This window comes from Tympanuchus pallidicinctus, unplaced genomic scaffold, assembly GCF_026119805.1.
Source record: "Tympanuchus pallidicinctus isolate F22 unplaced genomic scaffold, pur_lepc_1.0 scaffold19, whole genome shotgun sequence".
Classification (NCBI taxonomy): domain Eukaryota; kingdom Metazoa; phylum Chordata; class Aves; order Galliformes; family Phasianidae; genus Tympanuchus; species Tympanuchus pallidicinctus.
In genome coordinates this window covers 11028615-11043438 of record NW_026294710.1, presented here as the reverse complement: position 1 = coordinate 11043438, position 14824 = coordinate 11028615, and the positions used below count along the sequence as shown (strand labels likewise).

The 14824-nt window shown below is 43.6% G+C and overlaps 1 protein-coding gene across 1 annotated transcript in view; it reads right to left on the bottom strand.

The window, feature by feature from the left end:
• Positions 1-890: 890 nt before the first annotated feature.
• The window catches only part of CCDC3 (coiled-coil domain containing 3), a 41909-nt gene continuing 27975 nt past the window's right edge, over positions 891-14824 (bottom strand). The window contains exon 3 of the mRNA XM_052681250.1: positions 891-3308. Within this exon, the coding sequence (XP_052537210.1) occupies positions 3033-3308 (276 nt within the window). The 3' untranslated portion in view covers positions 891-3032. The remainder of the gene's footprint in view (positions 3309-14824) is intronic.

The following is a 14824-nucleotide window of genomic DNA, read 5'->3' as shown; positions in this document are numbered from 1 at the left end:
GCACTGAGGGACATGGTCAGTGGGCATGGTGGGGATGGATTGATGGCTGGACTGGATGATCTTAGAGGTCCATTTTTATTCCCCAAGATGTTTTATTGGGTTTCCATACCATCCTTTTGCACCTTGTTTAAGCTTGCCAACCAGCTCTGCATTTCTGCCCCCTCACCAGCATCACCTGGGTAGCTCTTTAACATGGACATACTCAACCATGCCCTTTGCAGTAATTTGGAAAATGGTATGAATTTGTGCCTCTTTTGTGGGTTTCGAGCTACAAAATAGCTTAAAACTGGGTCTAAAAATTAGTGTCTCTGTCAAGCTATATGTGATGTACCAAACTAGGTGGAAATAACATGAATTCTCCTTCATACTTATGTTTCCTGCCTGTACAGCCTTCTTGGTTATTCTGCATACTGTCACCATCAGGGGCAGGTAATCAAAGCAACACTTGAAGGTATTTTTATTCAGGCTTGGCATCTCCTATTACTTGTTGAGAGGGTTATCTTCTGATCTGATCTGATCGCCAGTTCTTATCTCTGGAAATGATCCAAATCCCACAGGGCACACCGTTCTTTGGTTTGCTGTTTGAAGGAGACATTTTGATTTATGTTTGGATTTTGCATTTAGGGATTTTCTTTTTGCTTTCTTTACAAAGCAACAAAATTCTCACAAAACTGATAAGGAAAACAAAATGGTTTACTTCTTTTTTTTTTTTTTCCAGCTAGAATGAAATAGGATGGAAATGTCAGTCTTTTCATCAATTAAAAAAAGTAATCAGCCAAATGAGAATGTTTCCAACACTATGTTTGGGAAAACTGTAAAAATAGTGAAGACATAAGTATATTAACTATGCTTTCTCAGCTTTATAAAACCATTTATAAAACATGAATGAATAACAGGGGGAATACTTTTATTAACAAACAACAGAACCCACAAGCTTTGAATACCTATTCCAGGAAAAAAACAGTTAACTTATTCAAACAGCAGTGTAGAAACCAGAAACAAACAAACAAAATTAGATACTTTCCTATGAATTTACATTTTAGAGTTAAAACCTCTTGATGGCTTCTAGGGAAGCCTTATGTCAGTTGTAGTTCTCAGGAAACAGCATTGCTGACTACAGCATAAAGCAACTTGAATTGTGCTGATTTGGTAGGCAAAGCCTTTGAAGCTTATGGAGGAGTCAGAATCTTAAGAAATGCCAATATTATTTCAAGAGGAGAGTGGGGAAGGGAAAACTCTATTTCCAAAAGGAGCAAGTCTGGAAGGTAATTAAACTCAGCGGCATCCTAAAAGCCAAAGCAAGTCTTAACTTCTGAGCTTAGCTTGGACTGAAGCTCATGGCTGAAAGCTGATATGGGCTTTTCCTAAATGTGGGAATAGTTAAAGCACAGTCCAACATGGCTGCAGCCTGGATATACTCTATTTTTAATCTCTGAGAAACAGCATGGAGACCATGCAGTGATCTGGCAAAGCCTGGAGAGTTAGGAGCAGAATGGTGGTTTCCACACTGTTATTTCTGAGGACCTTTCCTCTATATTAAAGTTAATCTGGATTGGTCTATCATGTATAAATCAGGTTTAGCCCTGGTAAATTGTCAGTATTGCCTGATGCTAAGCAAGGACTCTCTGCTCTGTTGAAAAGCATGAGACATATCTACTCCTGAGGCTCATGCTTGGGGAAAGAAAAACTATTTTGAGAAGGGAAAGAAGACACAAAAACTCTTCTTTCATTTTCTATTCCTTATGCCCTGTTATGAAGGAAGGTTGTTTAACTACCGTGACCAAAGACATCCTCTGGTACATTAACATAGCTGAAAAATATATTAGTCGTGGTTGCTGAGCCTTAACCTATGATGCTTCAACAGAATTCAGTTTTGTAGATGTCTAATAAAGAACATGATGGACTTTTCTAATGAGATAACCAAGAAATGGGATTTGCTTCATATTTTAAGAAATTAGGCTATATCAAATGTGTAATAAAAATATTTTCTATAGGACTTTAGAATATATACATATATAAACTACCTTAATTTTTAATGCCCTGTTGATATTGATGTGATCTCTACAGTATCTAAACATAACTAAATGAGGCTGCCCAGCAACCTCCCTTATACCTCAAACAGTGATTACAAAACTTGAAGCCTTGTCCACGCTGTAAGTTAAACCTGCTTGAAAACAGGATCTGAAATCGTCCATCAGACCTGATCCAGCATCCACTAAATCTAGGCTTAAATCTGTTCCTGATGGTAGGAGCTGGATTAGGTCCTAGACACAGACTCAGATTGATAGCTCTCCAGCTCCATTGGCTGAGCAACACTAAAGGCACCTGAAGGAGTTACTACGACTCTTAAGGCATGTCCTGGTAAAATGAAAAGTATTCCATTTTTGTTTTTTTTTTTTTTTTTTTCTTCAGAATATTAAGAAATACTTAATATTCACACAATCTTAAGACAGTTTGGGCACATTTGCATTTCATTTTGAATAAGGGCCCAAACTGACTATGCGTCCTGGACATAGCCTGTGCTCATATACAGATTATAGTCTTCAATCAAGCGTAAGGCACAATGAAGGGGATCATGATGGAGCAAGGAGCATTTATGCCTGCATCCTTCCTGCAGCATTCATCTCTGTACATCCACTTGCTTGCCCAGTCCATGTAGAAAAGGTAAGCTAGCATCAGATCCCTAGAGCTGCTCCCATGTCACGTGCCTGACAGAACTTCCATCACACCCACCCCACCACAGGGCTTTTGACAGAGGCAGGGGGAAGAGGACCAAGAAGCACAGTGTGCTTTATATTATAACCTGGCCCTATGTCTACCCAGAACACCATGGACTTGGTTTTGGGCCGTTCCTCCAATACCCAGACAAATCCAGTTTGCATTCCTGTTTAATCTAGCACTGTGTCTAGAGCAAGTTCAGATTCATTTTCCATGCAAGGTTTGAAGCAGTATAGACAAGGTGTAAGGGCCAGATCCTGATCTAACACAGACAAAATTTGCCATTGTCATTGGCCTGAGCTCTTACCCTTGCATTATACTTTAAGGTAGGTGGCATGTGAGTTCTCCTGCTTTAAAGAGTTAATGTAGGGGATCTGACCACCAGCAGAGGCAAGTTTCTCACTGAGCTTTCGGTTCATCAGCTCCATGTGCCTGGTATTTTTCCTAGCTTGCCGGAGAGACCTCTTGACTTTCTTCACCCGATCTCGCAGCTGTTTGTTGCGTTTCTCCAATGCTGCCACCTTCTGCTGCAGCTTCTTCACTCTGTCCTCCTCCTCAAACAGGGCTTTCTGGACTGAGGAGCACATGAGCTGAGGGGACAGAAGAAATGAAATAGGAACAGATGAGCTTTATACAAAAGCTTATTCAAGTAAGGGTTTACTCCGGTGTTCCCCAAAGGACTTCACAACTCTTCAAAAGTACAACAGCTTTTTTGAAATTCTACTGACTTTTTTTACGCCCCTTCTACTAAAAGCTTTGCTTTCACTTCTGTGTTCAGCTAAGATGCAAAACTGTAGATTTTAATGATACTAATTGTTCACAGTGTCTTTTTGGAGCTGCTTTGAAAGACCTGTTGAGCCCGTTGAATTTAAGTTGAATTTATGGAGGAAGATTGACCTATTCATGATCTAAAAATGGAGTTCAAAAGCCTAGATAGGCTTTCTCTGGCAGAACATTTGGAACTGACAGAGAACCTAAGCAAACAAGTATATCCTCTGTGTGGTGATGAAGAACTGCATGTTTTTTTCTACCTTTCTTTGTAGTAGTTTCACCTGAAAGAGAGGGAGGGAGTCCACTTTGATGACTAAAAGTTCATTTGCTTTGGAAAGCCCCAGCAGCAAAAACCATGGTTGGTAAACAGAGCAACTGCTTCCAGTAGCCATAAGCTCGTGTTTCCTGTACAAAAGAACCATGGGGCTTTGCTGAAAGGGCTGTGCTTACCCTGACTACCCTCTCACCAGGAATCTTTTATAAATGCACACTAGGAAGACTGTAAGTTCACAGATGAAGACCAGAAATTGCACTGAACAGGGGAGAGTTTGATTTTGATCACAGCTCATTCCAAGAGCTGTTTGAAAACAGCAGGTACCTCTTGGCTGTCGTGTTTGCCAAACCCTTGCAAAGCTTCAAGCAGAATTTATCTTGAATTTAAATTCCTACACAGGAGACCATTGGGTGGACAAGATGTTTGCAGGAGGAAATTTCACTTCCTAAGGGACTTGCTGCATTTCTCATTGTGTACTGGTGGACAGGCATGTACTGATAGCTGTATCACAGAGTCCAGTAAATTCATGCACTTGAAGTGTGCCATTGTTTGAACCCAATCACATCTACCTGGGTTGGTTGCTGAGGAAATGGCAACGTGTGGTAGCTGACATCAGGGATGGCATTAGCCTCACCCTAGAGGCACTCCCAAACCATTGAGGTTTGTCCCCTGTCAGCAGAGGCTGGGCAGTTGTGCAGAGATACTAGAAACTCCTCACAAACTATTAGAAAGCCAGGCAGCTTATTTGCTTACACCATTCCTGTTCCAGATCTTCACTCTCCAGCCTGAAGACAGTGGTTTAATGTTTAAATTACCTGGAGATGTCCAAAGAGAACACTGGAGCAACAAAAATATAAAAATTAAGTCCCACACAACTTTGCCTACCAACAGGGCAAGCAAAAGGTAGGGCCTCACTAATAATAATGTCTAATAGGATGCCTACCTGAAATTACAGGACAACTAGCTGAAAAATGAGCTCCTTTGATCCTTCTATGTGTGGAAAAACAAGAAGGAGAGGTCCATACATTCTCACCAGCTGGTTGCAAGAAGTGTTTTTCACAGGCTCTGCAGTAAGGATCGTGTATAAATGTGAGTGCTGTCCTACCTCTGCTGCTGCTGCCAGAGCTGCGGTTCACATGGGTGCACTCAAGTTATTTTTAAACTGTTAGATCTGATGCTGAGAACTGTGTAAATCTGACAGACTGGAGCTCAGTCCAGCCAGTGTAATTAACCAGGAATAAATAGGTAAGGAGTAAGCCAGCCCTTGGTTCATGTTGCTACTCGAAACTTTTTGTTGATTGCCAGCTGAGATATCCCCACTTTGGGCAGTCCTTCCTATCGAGCATATCTATAAAGAGGAATTTCACACCCCATTTTGTCCAGTCTCACGAGTCCGTATGTGCAAATGTGCAGAGTTTGCACTGATGAACATCAAGATCAAGCTTTAATCCAAAAGCATTGCTAAAACTACTAAGAACTGACTTTCTTTTTCTAGGAACGATTCATGCTCCCATTCCCCACGGCAGCTTGTCATGCCAAGTACACTAGAGAGTTTTTTTCCTCTTTTTTTTTTTTTTTTTTTTTGATATCACATTTAAAAGATACTGAAATCTTCATCCAGCAAGCTAAGTCACTTGAGAATCAGCAGCAGAGAGTTAAGCAATAAATCTGAACTGCTGTACTTAACAAGGTATATATGCCCATAGACCTGGGAAGTGAAGACAGTTCTTCAGACAAATCTGTGAATTATTTTTCAAGATTTCCTTCAGAAGTTACATTATGAGAGGACCTACAGAAGATTTGTTTGTTCTGGACGTCTCTATTTGTATATTCCACAGTTGGGTCAGCAAGCCATCCTCAGTGGTATTTAAACAAATCCAGAGCAGAACAAGAAGATGTAGCAAAAAAGGTAGCACAAAAAGATCCACACACATCCTTAGGATTTAGCCCAGACAGCATACAGTTGTGGAACCACAAATTACATATATTCAAGCATTTGTCTGAAACATCCTGTCACAAATACACCCGGTCATAAGTTTCACCACATCTAGATGATTTACACAGTCAGTCTATCTGCCAAACAAATCATCACTGCATTACATCAAACTGATCTTTGGAGTGTCACATTACAGGCATGTGAGCCCTTTGCTAGATAGTCTGAATCGACACATGTAAGAATTTCTGTCTGATTGACAGGCACACATACCTGCATTCTGTAAGCGTCGTTAGAATGAGACAGTGGATGGGAAAACTTCCACGGACAAAGGCATGATGGTAGTGTTCATCCAACACAATTTGTCCATACATGGCTGGAATCAGTGTTGCTGAGCTCAAGTCACTCAAACAGCAGTTGTACCCAAGTTTTGACCATCATCTACTGAAGGAAGAGGAGTTGAGATCTAGCCGGCTCCTAATGCATACTCCCAATGGGTTGCACTGCTAAAGAGCACTGGAGAGCCATTTAGAACAAGAGATAAAAGACTTTAAGTTGCACAGAGAGAGATTCATATTGAATATGAGGAAAAACTTATTCTCAGAAAGAGTGGTGAGACATTGGAACAGGCTGCCTAGGGAAGTGGTGGAGTCACCATCCCTCAAAGTGTTCAGGAAAAGTGTAAATGTGTCACTGAAGTACACGGGTTAGTGGGCATGGTGAGTTGGGTTGACATTTGGACTAGATGATTGTGGTGGTGTTCTTCAACATTAATGACTCCATGATTATGGAGAAATCTTTCATTTGAGATCTTCTAAAAATATCTTTCACATCAAACAGAGTTTTTGGACGTGGATATCTGTTGTGTTTCATCAGCCAAGATGACCATGGGAACATCTTCAAATGCATGTCTGTAAGACCTGATCTCCCCTGCATGAGCAGGACATTCCTTTAAAAGACCCAGGGATAAGTCACTTTGGTTTCTTGTCCCCATAATTTTTTCAGGACCCATACTGCTGACTGTGCTTGCACTAGCATGGGATGCTCCCTCAGCACCCCAGATCGATCATCACCCTAACACAACCTTTTGGGAGCATCCAATGGAGACACAGCCCAAAGGCTGAGATTGGAAGCAGTCTTTCTGCTGTGTTGCCAAGCCTCCTGCACACTGCACCCCAGCAGTTCATCACAACCCCAACCTGCTCTCCTTTCTCTCTCCCCTTCTGCAAATCTGTCCTGCAGCGAAGGTAAAAGTCTGAATTTGCTGCACATTGCCTCACTGCTCTGTGCTTTACCACTGTCAATGTTATATAAAACATCTTAAACTGAAACCTTATGCAACATGAAGCATATTGCTCCAGCTCTATTAATCTCAGGAGAGCCATAATTCATGCATTCTCTCAAGAGGGGCTTTGAAGCCAAACATAGCTCTTTATTTTTTTTTAACTCCACCAGGATTTATTTCCCCAAGCCCTTCTGTGTGCTCAGCAAGACAAGCTCTTGGTGAAACTAGCAGGGACATGACACAGCTCAAGCAGGCAAACCTTGTCTCTCCTGGCAGCAGCAGTTCCATTTGAACCATACCTTGCCATCACCAAATTTCAGACTGTGAGCATCACTTTCTCCTTTTGTTTGGCCTCTTTGGGTAGGTTCAGTGGGAGCAAGCAAGCTGGATGGACAGAGAGATGATGTGGTGAGGGGTAGGAGGAGGGATCTGGCAACCCTCTGCCAGATGGGGTTTGGGATGGAGTCACTTAACCTCCAGTTACTGGGGCTTTTCAGCCAAGAATAACGCTCCTGCTGAAGTGTGGAAAAGCCCTTGTCAGCACTGTTAAACCATCGTGCTGGGGAAGCTTGGTTAAACTACTAGTGCTTGCTGCAAGGCTGCACCTTTCAGAGGTTCTGAAACAGGGTCTGAAGGCAAATCCAGCAGCACTGTCATTAATGGGAATAAACTGCTATTTCCTTCCTTTGCTTTGTACAGAACACCAGGGTAAGTACGACCTGGGTAGAAAAAGAAATGGTGGTGCCTGTTCTTCTAAGGATAACTGGATCAGCATTTCTGCACAATGGACATGATTTAGTGGGCATGGTAGTAATGAGTTGATGGTTGGACTAGATTACATTAGTGGTCTTTTCCAACCTTAATGATGCTATGATTCTATTTACTGTGGGAAGTATAAGGCCTGTGGCATAAGCTATCAGTTAATTCAAACTATCAGAAGCAGAGATTCAGTGGGATAAGAGGCACTGTCTGCAGAGCTTCTACCAGCCTACAGCCACCACGACATGTTTTGGCACTGCAAACAATGTCTTTCTTTCTTTCCCATTCCACTGCTCGCTAAAGGCAGATTTTCATTTTAAACCTCTAATAGGCAGCCAGTCAGGACATGTAATCTCAACATTCCCAATCATCAATGGAGACAAATGGCCATGTCAAAAGGGAAACTTCTAGCCTGACTTATACACTTACCTTGAGAGGCCCACTTTCTGGGACCCTTTCTATTGCCTAGGTAACTTGCATAGATTGAAATGGATTGCATCCAGAAAGCCACGAAATGGTAGCTGGCATCACTAGCTACCCAGGGGAAGCTGCAATGGCAGCATAAGGATATTTGGAGATTGGAGGAACAGAAGTAAACCCATATTCTCTAATCAGAGCACTGTTAAAGCAGCCTTGTTCGTTCTGGTCTGCATCAAGCTGCTGCTTGGTGGAAAACCACCTGAAGAATCACTCAAGGGCCTGCTGGGGCAGCTCTTGGCCTATGTTTTGGCAGGTCTCTTGGCTGATGCTGTGCCTTGACATTCCCCTGAGCAGATGACCGTGGACCATCTCCCTGGAAAATGTTATGGTATTTACAAGCTGTGACGTAAAACTTGAGTGCCAGCAGGTCCACCAAGTACCAACTCAGCACACAGGATGGTTAATTTACTGGGAAGATTATTTTTCAGAAGGAAAAACACCTGCAGTCTATTCTTTTCCTTCAGAGCTTTTTTTTAAGCAATGACCTTAAGCTGAACAACAGATTTTTCAAAGAAGATCCTTCCCCACAATGAAGAAAAACCAGACCTTCCTCTCTGGCAAGGTGTCTGAATATCTGATGGCTCTCATCATCAGTGGGTATGGCAAGCATCCATTTTAAAACCCTGCCCTTCAAACTTGCAGCCCTTGACTCTCTGCAGCCAGACTAGGATGGTTTTGGAGGACAAAGGGGGGATTGGAGGTGCTTTAGGGATAATAAAAATACTTTCAGCACTGAAGATACCTAGATAGAGGTCTCTAGCTCCAAAACTACACACAGAGCATCACCTGGGCTCTGCTTCCCCTGGATAAAGTGAGTCCTGAAGCCTGGGATTCTGCTAAGGGGGAGGATGTGAAGATACCAGGTGACAGCCTGACCCAGTCCCTTCTGATGGGATGGGGGATGATGGTGGTAATGTAACTCCATGATACTTGCCTTGATCACTGTCAACACCCAGGAAAGAACCAACTGAATTATTCCTTGTATTTGCAAAGGAAATAGGAGATGCTTTAAAGAGGAAAGAAACCATACAAACCATACAAACCAAGAAGATAGGAAAGGAAAAAAAGATGCAGAGTATGAGCCAGGCTGCCTACTACAGGCATCTCACTGGTGCCAAGTGAGCAGATAAGTCAGTCCTGACAGCAAATCCTTAAATTCCCTGCACAGCCAGTGGGAGACAGGGTCTCTAGGAAGAGAAAAAGACGTCATGAGGGCAAGACCTCACTTTGGGACACCTCCAGGCCCCTTCCCTCTCCTTGCTGAACACAGGCAGCTGTGTGGGTGAGAGATGCGCACCAGGAGCCAGCCGGCTGCTTTTTCCAGTTGCTTGGAGGTGGAAAGGCTGCACACTTGTCTTATTTCCTTTGAAAGCATTCCTCTCAGCAATTTGCCCTAGATGCCACAGGAATGCGGTGGTGGATCTGGGAGGGGAGTGGCCAAGTCCCACATCTAAGTAGTTTAGCAGGAGCAGCCATCCTCCTCCTTGCTTCTCTGGAGATGCAGAAGTAAGGGCTGAGTGTTGGGCTCAGTGCTTGGTGCTCAGTCCCATCATACCTTGTGCTTCCTGCATTGCCAGCACCCTCCCAGCTCAAGGCTGGGCTGCACATGGGCATCCAAGGTGGAGCAGGGCATGGGGAGGGGAGGGTCCCATGGCCACTCCAGGGGTCCATCTCTTTGGCCAGAGACGTTGTGGATGCCCCATCCCTGGAGGCATTCAAGGCCAGGCTGAATGTGGCTCTGGGCAGCCTAGTCTAGTGATTGGCAACCCTGCACATAGCAGGGAGGTTGAAACTAGATGATCATTGTGGTCCTTTTCAACCAAGGCCATTCTATGATTCTATGATTTCCACAGTGGTGGTTCCATCTCGACAGCGTTTTTGCTGAGACCTGTGTCCCTTCTCCATTAAAAGTACCCTGAGTGGTCAGTGAAATAACTAACCATAGGGACAAGTGCATGGAAAGGCAGAGAGCAGCCATGCCACTGCTCCTGGCTCTCCCCATTCCATCACAGGGGTTACACACACAGAGGACAAACCAGCTCTAAGGCTTGGCAGCACAGCTACAATCCAATCCTCTGGTTCCTTCTGAGCACTGTCACAACTAGGAGATATTCCTGATATTTCCTGTTCCTGGGGAATGCCTTGCATTAGTTCTTAATTGACTAGTTATAAGCAAATGACAGTGAAGTTAAAAGTGTAGTACCCAGCTCAACCTTGCTGAGCTTAAAGGAAAACTATGTGAAGACAAGATTAAGTCATGTTTTTAATAAGGAAGTAAACACATCTTTGCTGCTGGAAGCAATTTAGATGTGGAGAATGAGTTTGTAGGTCTGCCTCACAAGCTGTGCTGCTTCATGGGTTTCTGCATTTTGCTCAGCTCAAATTCTGATAACAACTGAATTGTTGCTTTTTTTTTCCCAGTCATTTTTGTCTCAGAGTTAGCATAGAAGTTTCAGTTGGGCTTCGAAACTCTCAAATAGGTTATTTTTCTATAGCTTGTACAAAAACATTCCAATTCCACAGATATCAAAGTTTCCAAAACTCGCAATCCACTTTAATTTCTAACTCAGCTTTTCCCCACAAGGTATTAGTACTGTCACAATGAAGCTAATTAGCCCTGATATGCCTATAACTAATTTGCCAACATACCTTACCTCAAGCGTATTGTTCCCTAATTGAAAGTTGCTGTGCGACCATGTCTATACCTAACCTTGTTTTGCTTGGCATGTATTTCAATAGGATTAGGTCACCATTCCCCCTACATATATACACAGTGAGTTAATTAAATATCAAGGAAAGGATACAACTGGCAAGACCAGAAACAAAATTGATTGTGTCTTTCCCTCTGACTGATGAGAACACAGGGAAACAGGACATGGCTGATCAAAGTGCATGGCAGTTTATGCACTGCTTATTGCTATTGAAATGTCTGTGTTGGTTTTTGAATGAGCTCACCTCTTCCCCATGCTACAATAGCTCCTGGGAAGTTAATTTAATGGTCCTGTTAAAAGTGCACCCTTATTTAACAGGAAAACACTGAGGGAAGTATGATATTTTCAAATATATCATCCCTTGAAGCATCACAGAATCATTAAAGGTGGAAAAGACCACTAAGGTCCTCTACTCCAACTTACAACTCAATCCCACTCAACCCGAACCTCCCCTGGTGCAACTTAGGGCCTCTCATTCTATCACAAGTTACCTGCAATTCTAGATGCAGCTTAAGCTAAGAACCAGCATCAACTGGTGCAGAAACCAAGTTATCCTCATCAATATTCATTTGGATGAGGATTGTATTTGTTTAGACCAACTTTACACCGGATTCAGAATCACAGAATCACAGAATTGTAGGGGTTGCAAGGGACCTCCAGAGACCATCGAGTCCAACCCCCCTGCCAAAGCAGGTTCCCTACACCAGGTCACACAGGTAGGCATCCAGGCAGGTCTTGAACATCTCCAGAGAAGGAGACTCCACCACCTCCCTGGGTAGCCTGTTCCAGTGAATGTTTGCTTTAAGCGTGACTTACTTCAGAGCAACGTATTACAGCCTGTAGGAGTTCTCTGGAGGCCCCAGCAGAGGTGTTCAATGATTTGGAGTGGTAGGTGCTGCCTGGATGTCTGTTGGCTCACATTTAGATTAACCATTGCTGTCCGCAGTACAAAAGAGTGGGAGATATGGGTGGTGGCACGACTGGGGTGGCTGAACCAAGATCCTGTGTGTCTGCAGATCAGCTGTGCCTGCAGTCCCACAAAAGCTCAAGAGCCATGCGATTGCAGAATCACAGAATCATAGAATTGAATTTGAAGGGATTTTTAAAGGGCATCTGTCACAGCTCCCCTGCAGTGAACAAGGACACCTACAGTTAGATCAGTTTGCTTGGAGCCCCATCCAGATTGATCTTGAATGTCTCCAGAGATGGGGCACTCATACACTTCTCTGGATAGCACAATTCAGTGCCTCATTACCCTTATTTTAAAAAACCTTTTCTTTATATCCAGTCTAAATCTCTCCTCTTTTACTCTAAAACTATTTCCATTTGTGAGCAATGAGGTGAGAGAAGACAGGGACTGAGCAATGTGGAAACAAGGTTGACTGAGGTCACAAAGACTTCAAAACCCCTGTGAGTAAGGCAATGCCAGCAATCTGTTATACAGCCAACAGGTTCAGAGCATGGATGTTGAGTGCCTATATACTCTATGCTGAGAAGTCAGAGAGCAGGCGTCTCCCAGCCCCTCTACTTCCCCATCCCTGGGCTTATTATTCCCAGCCAGCACATCCATAAACTTTTGCTCCTATGTCACTTCTGAGGCCAAATGGAGAGAGAGAAGCAGAGCAAATCCCAACAGGGGCATATGCAAATGCTTAAAGTGTGAGTACAATGCATTCAGGGACATCTCTTGTGCAGTCACAGAAGCAAGGACATTTGCTTTAAGTGGTGTCCACATCTCCTCCTATCACATATATCATACTTTGGGCAAGTTTTATGCACAGGGGGAAAACCCATGCTGAGAAAGGCAAATGTTTAAAGTAACACAACATCTATAAAAGTCATGTTCCCCTATAAATCCCTCCACTCTGGATGTTTTGGCTTCATACTTCACATAAGCTGCTGCAGCTGAGTTGCCTCTACAAACAGATAGGATTTTCTTGGCCACAGGTTCAGATGGAAACTCTGCATGCACTGCTGCTGCAGAAAAGCTTCTGGATTTTGAAGAGCAGAAGTAGGTGTTCTGAGGCAACCTGCCATCTTCTAATGTTTCTGGGAAGCCAGGGCTTCCTTATCACTCCTAAACAGATAGGGGAAAGGCCATAGAAATCTTACTTAATTTGTCACATCCACTTGGGTGTAGGGAAGCAGGGGGGGTTAAAAGGACGCATTCCAACCTGCATTTGGCTGGATTTGGTGCATCTCTTTCGAGAGTCTTTGCATCACCCTACTTAATGCATCTAACCTAGATCCTGAGTAGGAAACATTGGGTTTATGGTTTGTTTTGACAGTCTGGAGAAAAAGAAATTCCTCTGGAGGATGAGTCAGAACAACTCATTCAGAGAAGGAAAGTGAGCACTAGAAATAGCATGGATACAGCTCGGTGTGGTGCTTATGCAAACAGCTGGAGATGCCCCTGCCATGGCAGGAGCAGCACAGGGACTCTACCAAAGCCTTTCCCAGTAAGCATGGAGATATGTGAAACCTTAACAGGATCAAGAGCAATGGCACTGAAATCAGCCTGGATGAAGGATAGGGGCTTGATGAGGGACATCTGCATCTGCAGGGAACCAAGCTCCTGAGTTACACCATGAGCCCAACCCAATCCAGAGACCTCAGCAAGGAGTTGGTGGCTGTGCTCCTTCCAAGCAGAAGAGAATAATAGAATTATAAAGGCTGAGAAAGTCCACTAAGATTGTGTAGTCCAACCATCAACCCACCACCCATGCCTACTAAAGATAGGCATGCTCACCAGAGGTGACAGAGCGAGAGGTGATGACATGTATAGGCAAAGCAGAGAACAGGGCTTGTTATTAATTCAGGGCACAGGCTGCCACAGAGGTGAAGTGGAAAAGCTTCAGTGAAAGTGGGAAAGGCAATGGCAAAACAAACATGTACAATCTGCAGGTGCTCTCTGGCTAGCATCAGCATGCTGAGAGAGAAGCTGAGGAGGCAAAATGCTGGGGAGACTAATCAGCAGCTTCAAATAACAAACTGAGGGCACTAAAATCTGATTGATGAGTTTGCTGCTCTCTGATAGTCCCGTCCTGCTGTCTTCAGCTCTGAGTGCTGCATGGGCTGTAAATCCTGAGTGGCTCCAGACAACCTGAATACAATACATGGGCAGCAGACTGCTCTGATCACGGCAGATTTCGATAGAAAGGTTCTGGGGTGCCATATTTCAGGGATCCTGCCTGCCTGAGTTTAAATGGCCTCAAGCATTCAGGGAATTAATTTCTACTTTCCATAGAAGTCAAAGGCTGCTGCTTCACTCCAGTGTAACCCTCCAATAGGGTCCTGCTCCTGAACCAGCATTTGAATTCTCCCTAGAAACGCTGGGTCATGGCAACAAACAGTCATATTTAATGACTCAAGTCTCTCTCTTTAGCTTTGCTATGCTTTATATACACACAGAAATATATGCTGGGCAACTTAATGCCTTCTACAGAGAAAAGCTTTTCAGACAGGATGGCTTACAATGTCCATAGAAAATAAGGTCTCCAAATAAGGGTGAGTCTCCCCAGTGCACATAAGCCTGCAGCTCTCATCCCAGCCTGATTTTGAGAGGTGATGAAGGAGGCAGAGCTGCTCAAGTGACAGCCATAGCAGCTCTGGACACTTTGTCCCCAGGCTGATGAGTGCCATGTGGTAAACTCTAAGAAGAACCAAAATTGGAAGGCATGCACTCAGCTGCTGATTCGTGTAACAACAGTGGCTCTCAGCTGTTTAATCCTAAATTAATAAGTGTGTTGGAGGGGGATAATTACATAGCACTGCACAGTGAGTGCACAGTGACACCTCTGAGCTTAGAAAGAGAAATATGTTCAGTCACAACCCTGTTTTCTTTTTTGTGAATAATTGCCTCGTGATCTGTAAATTCTGGTAAGATCCTGCTG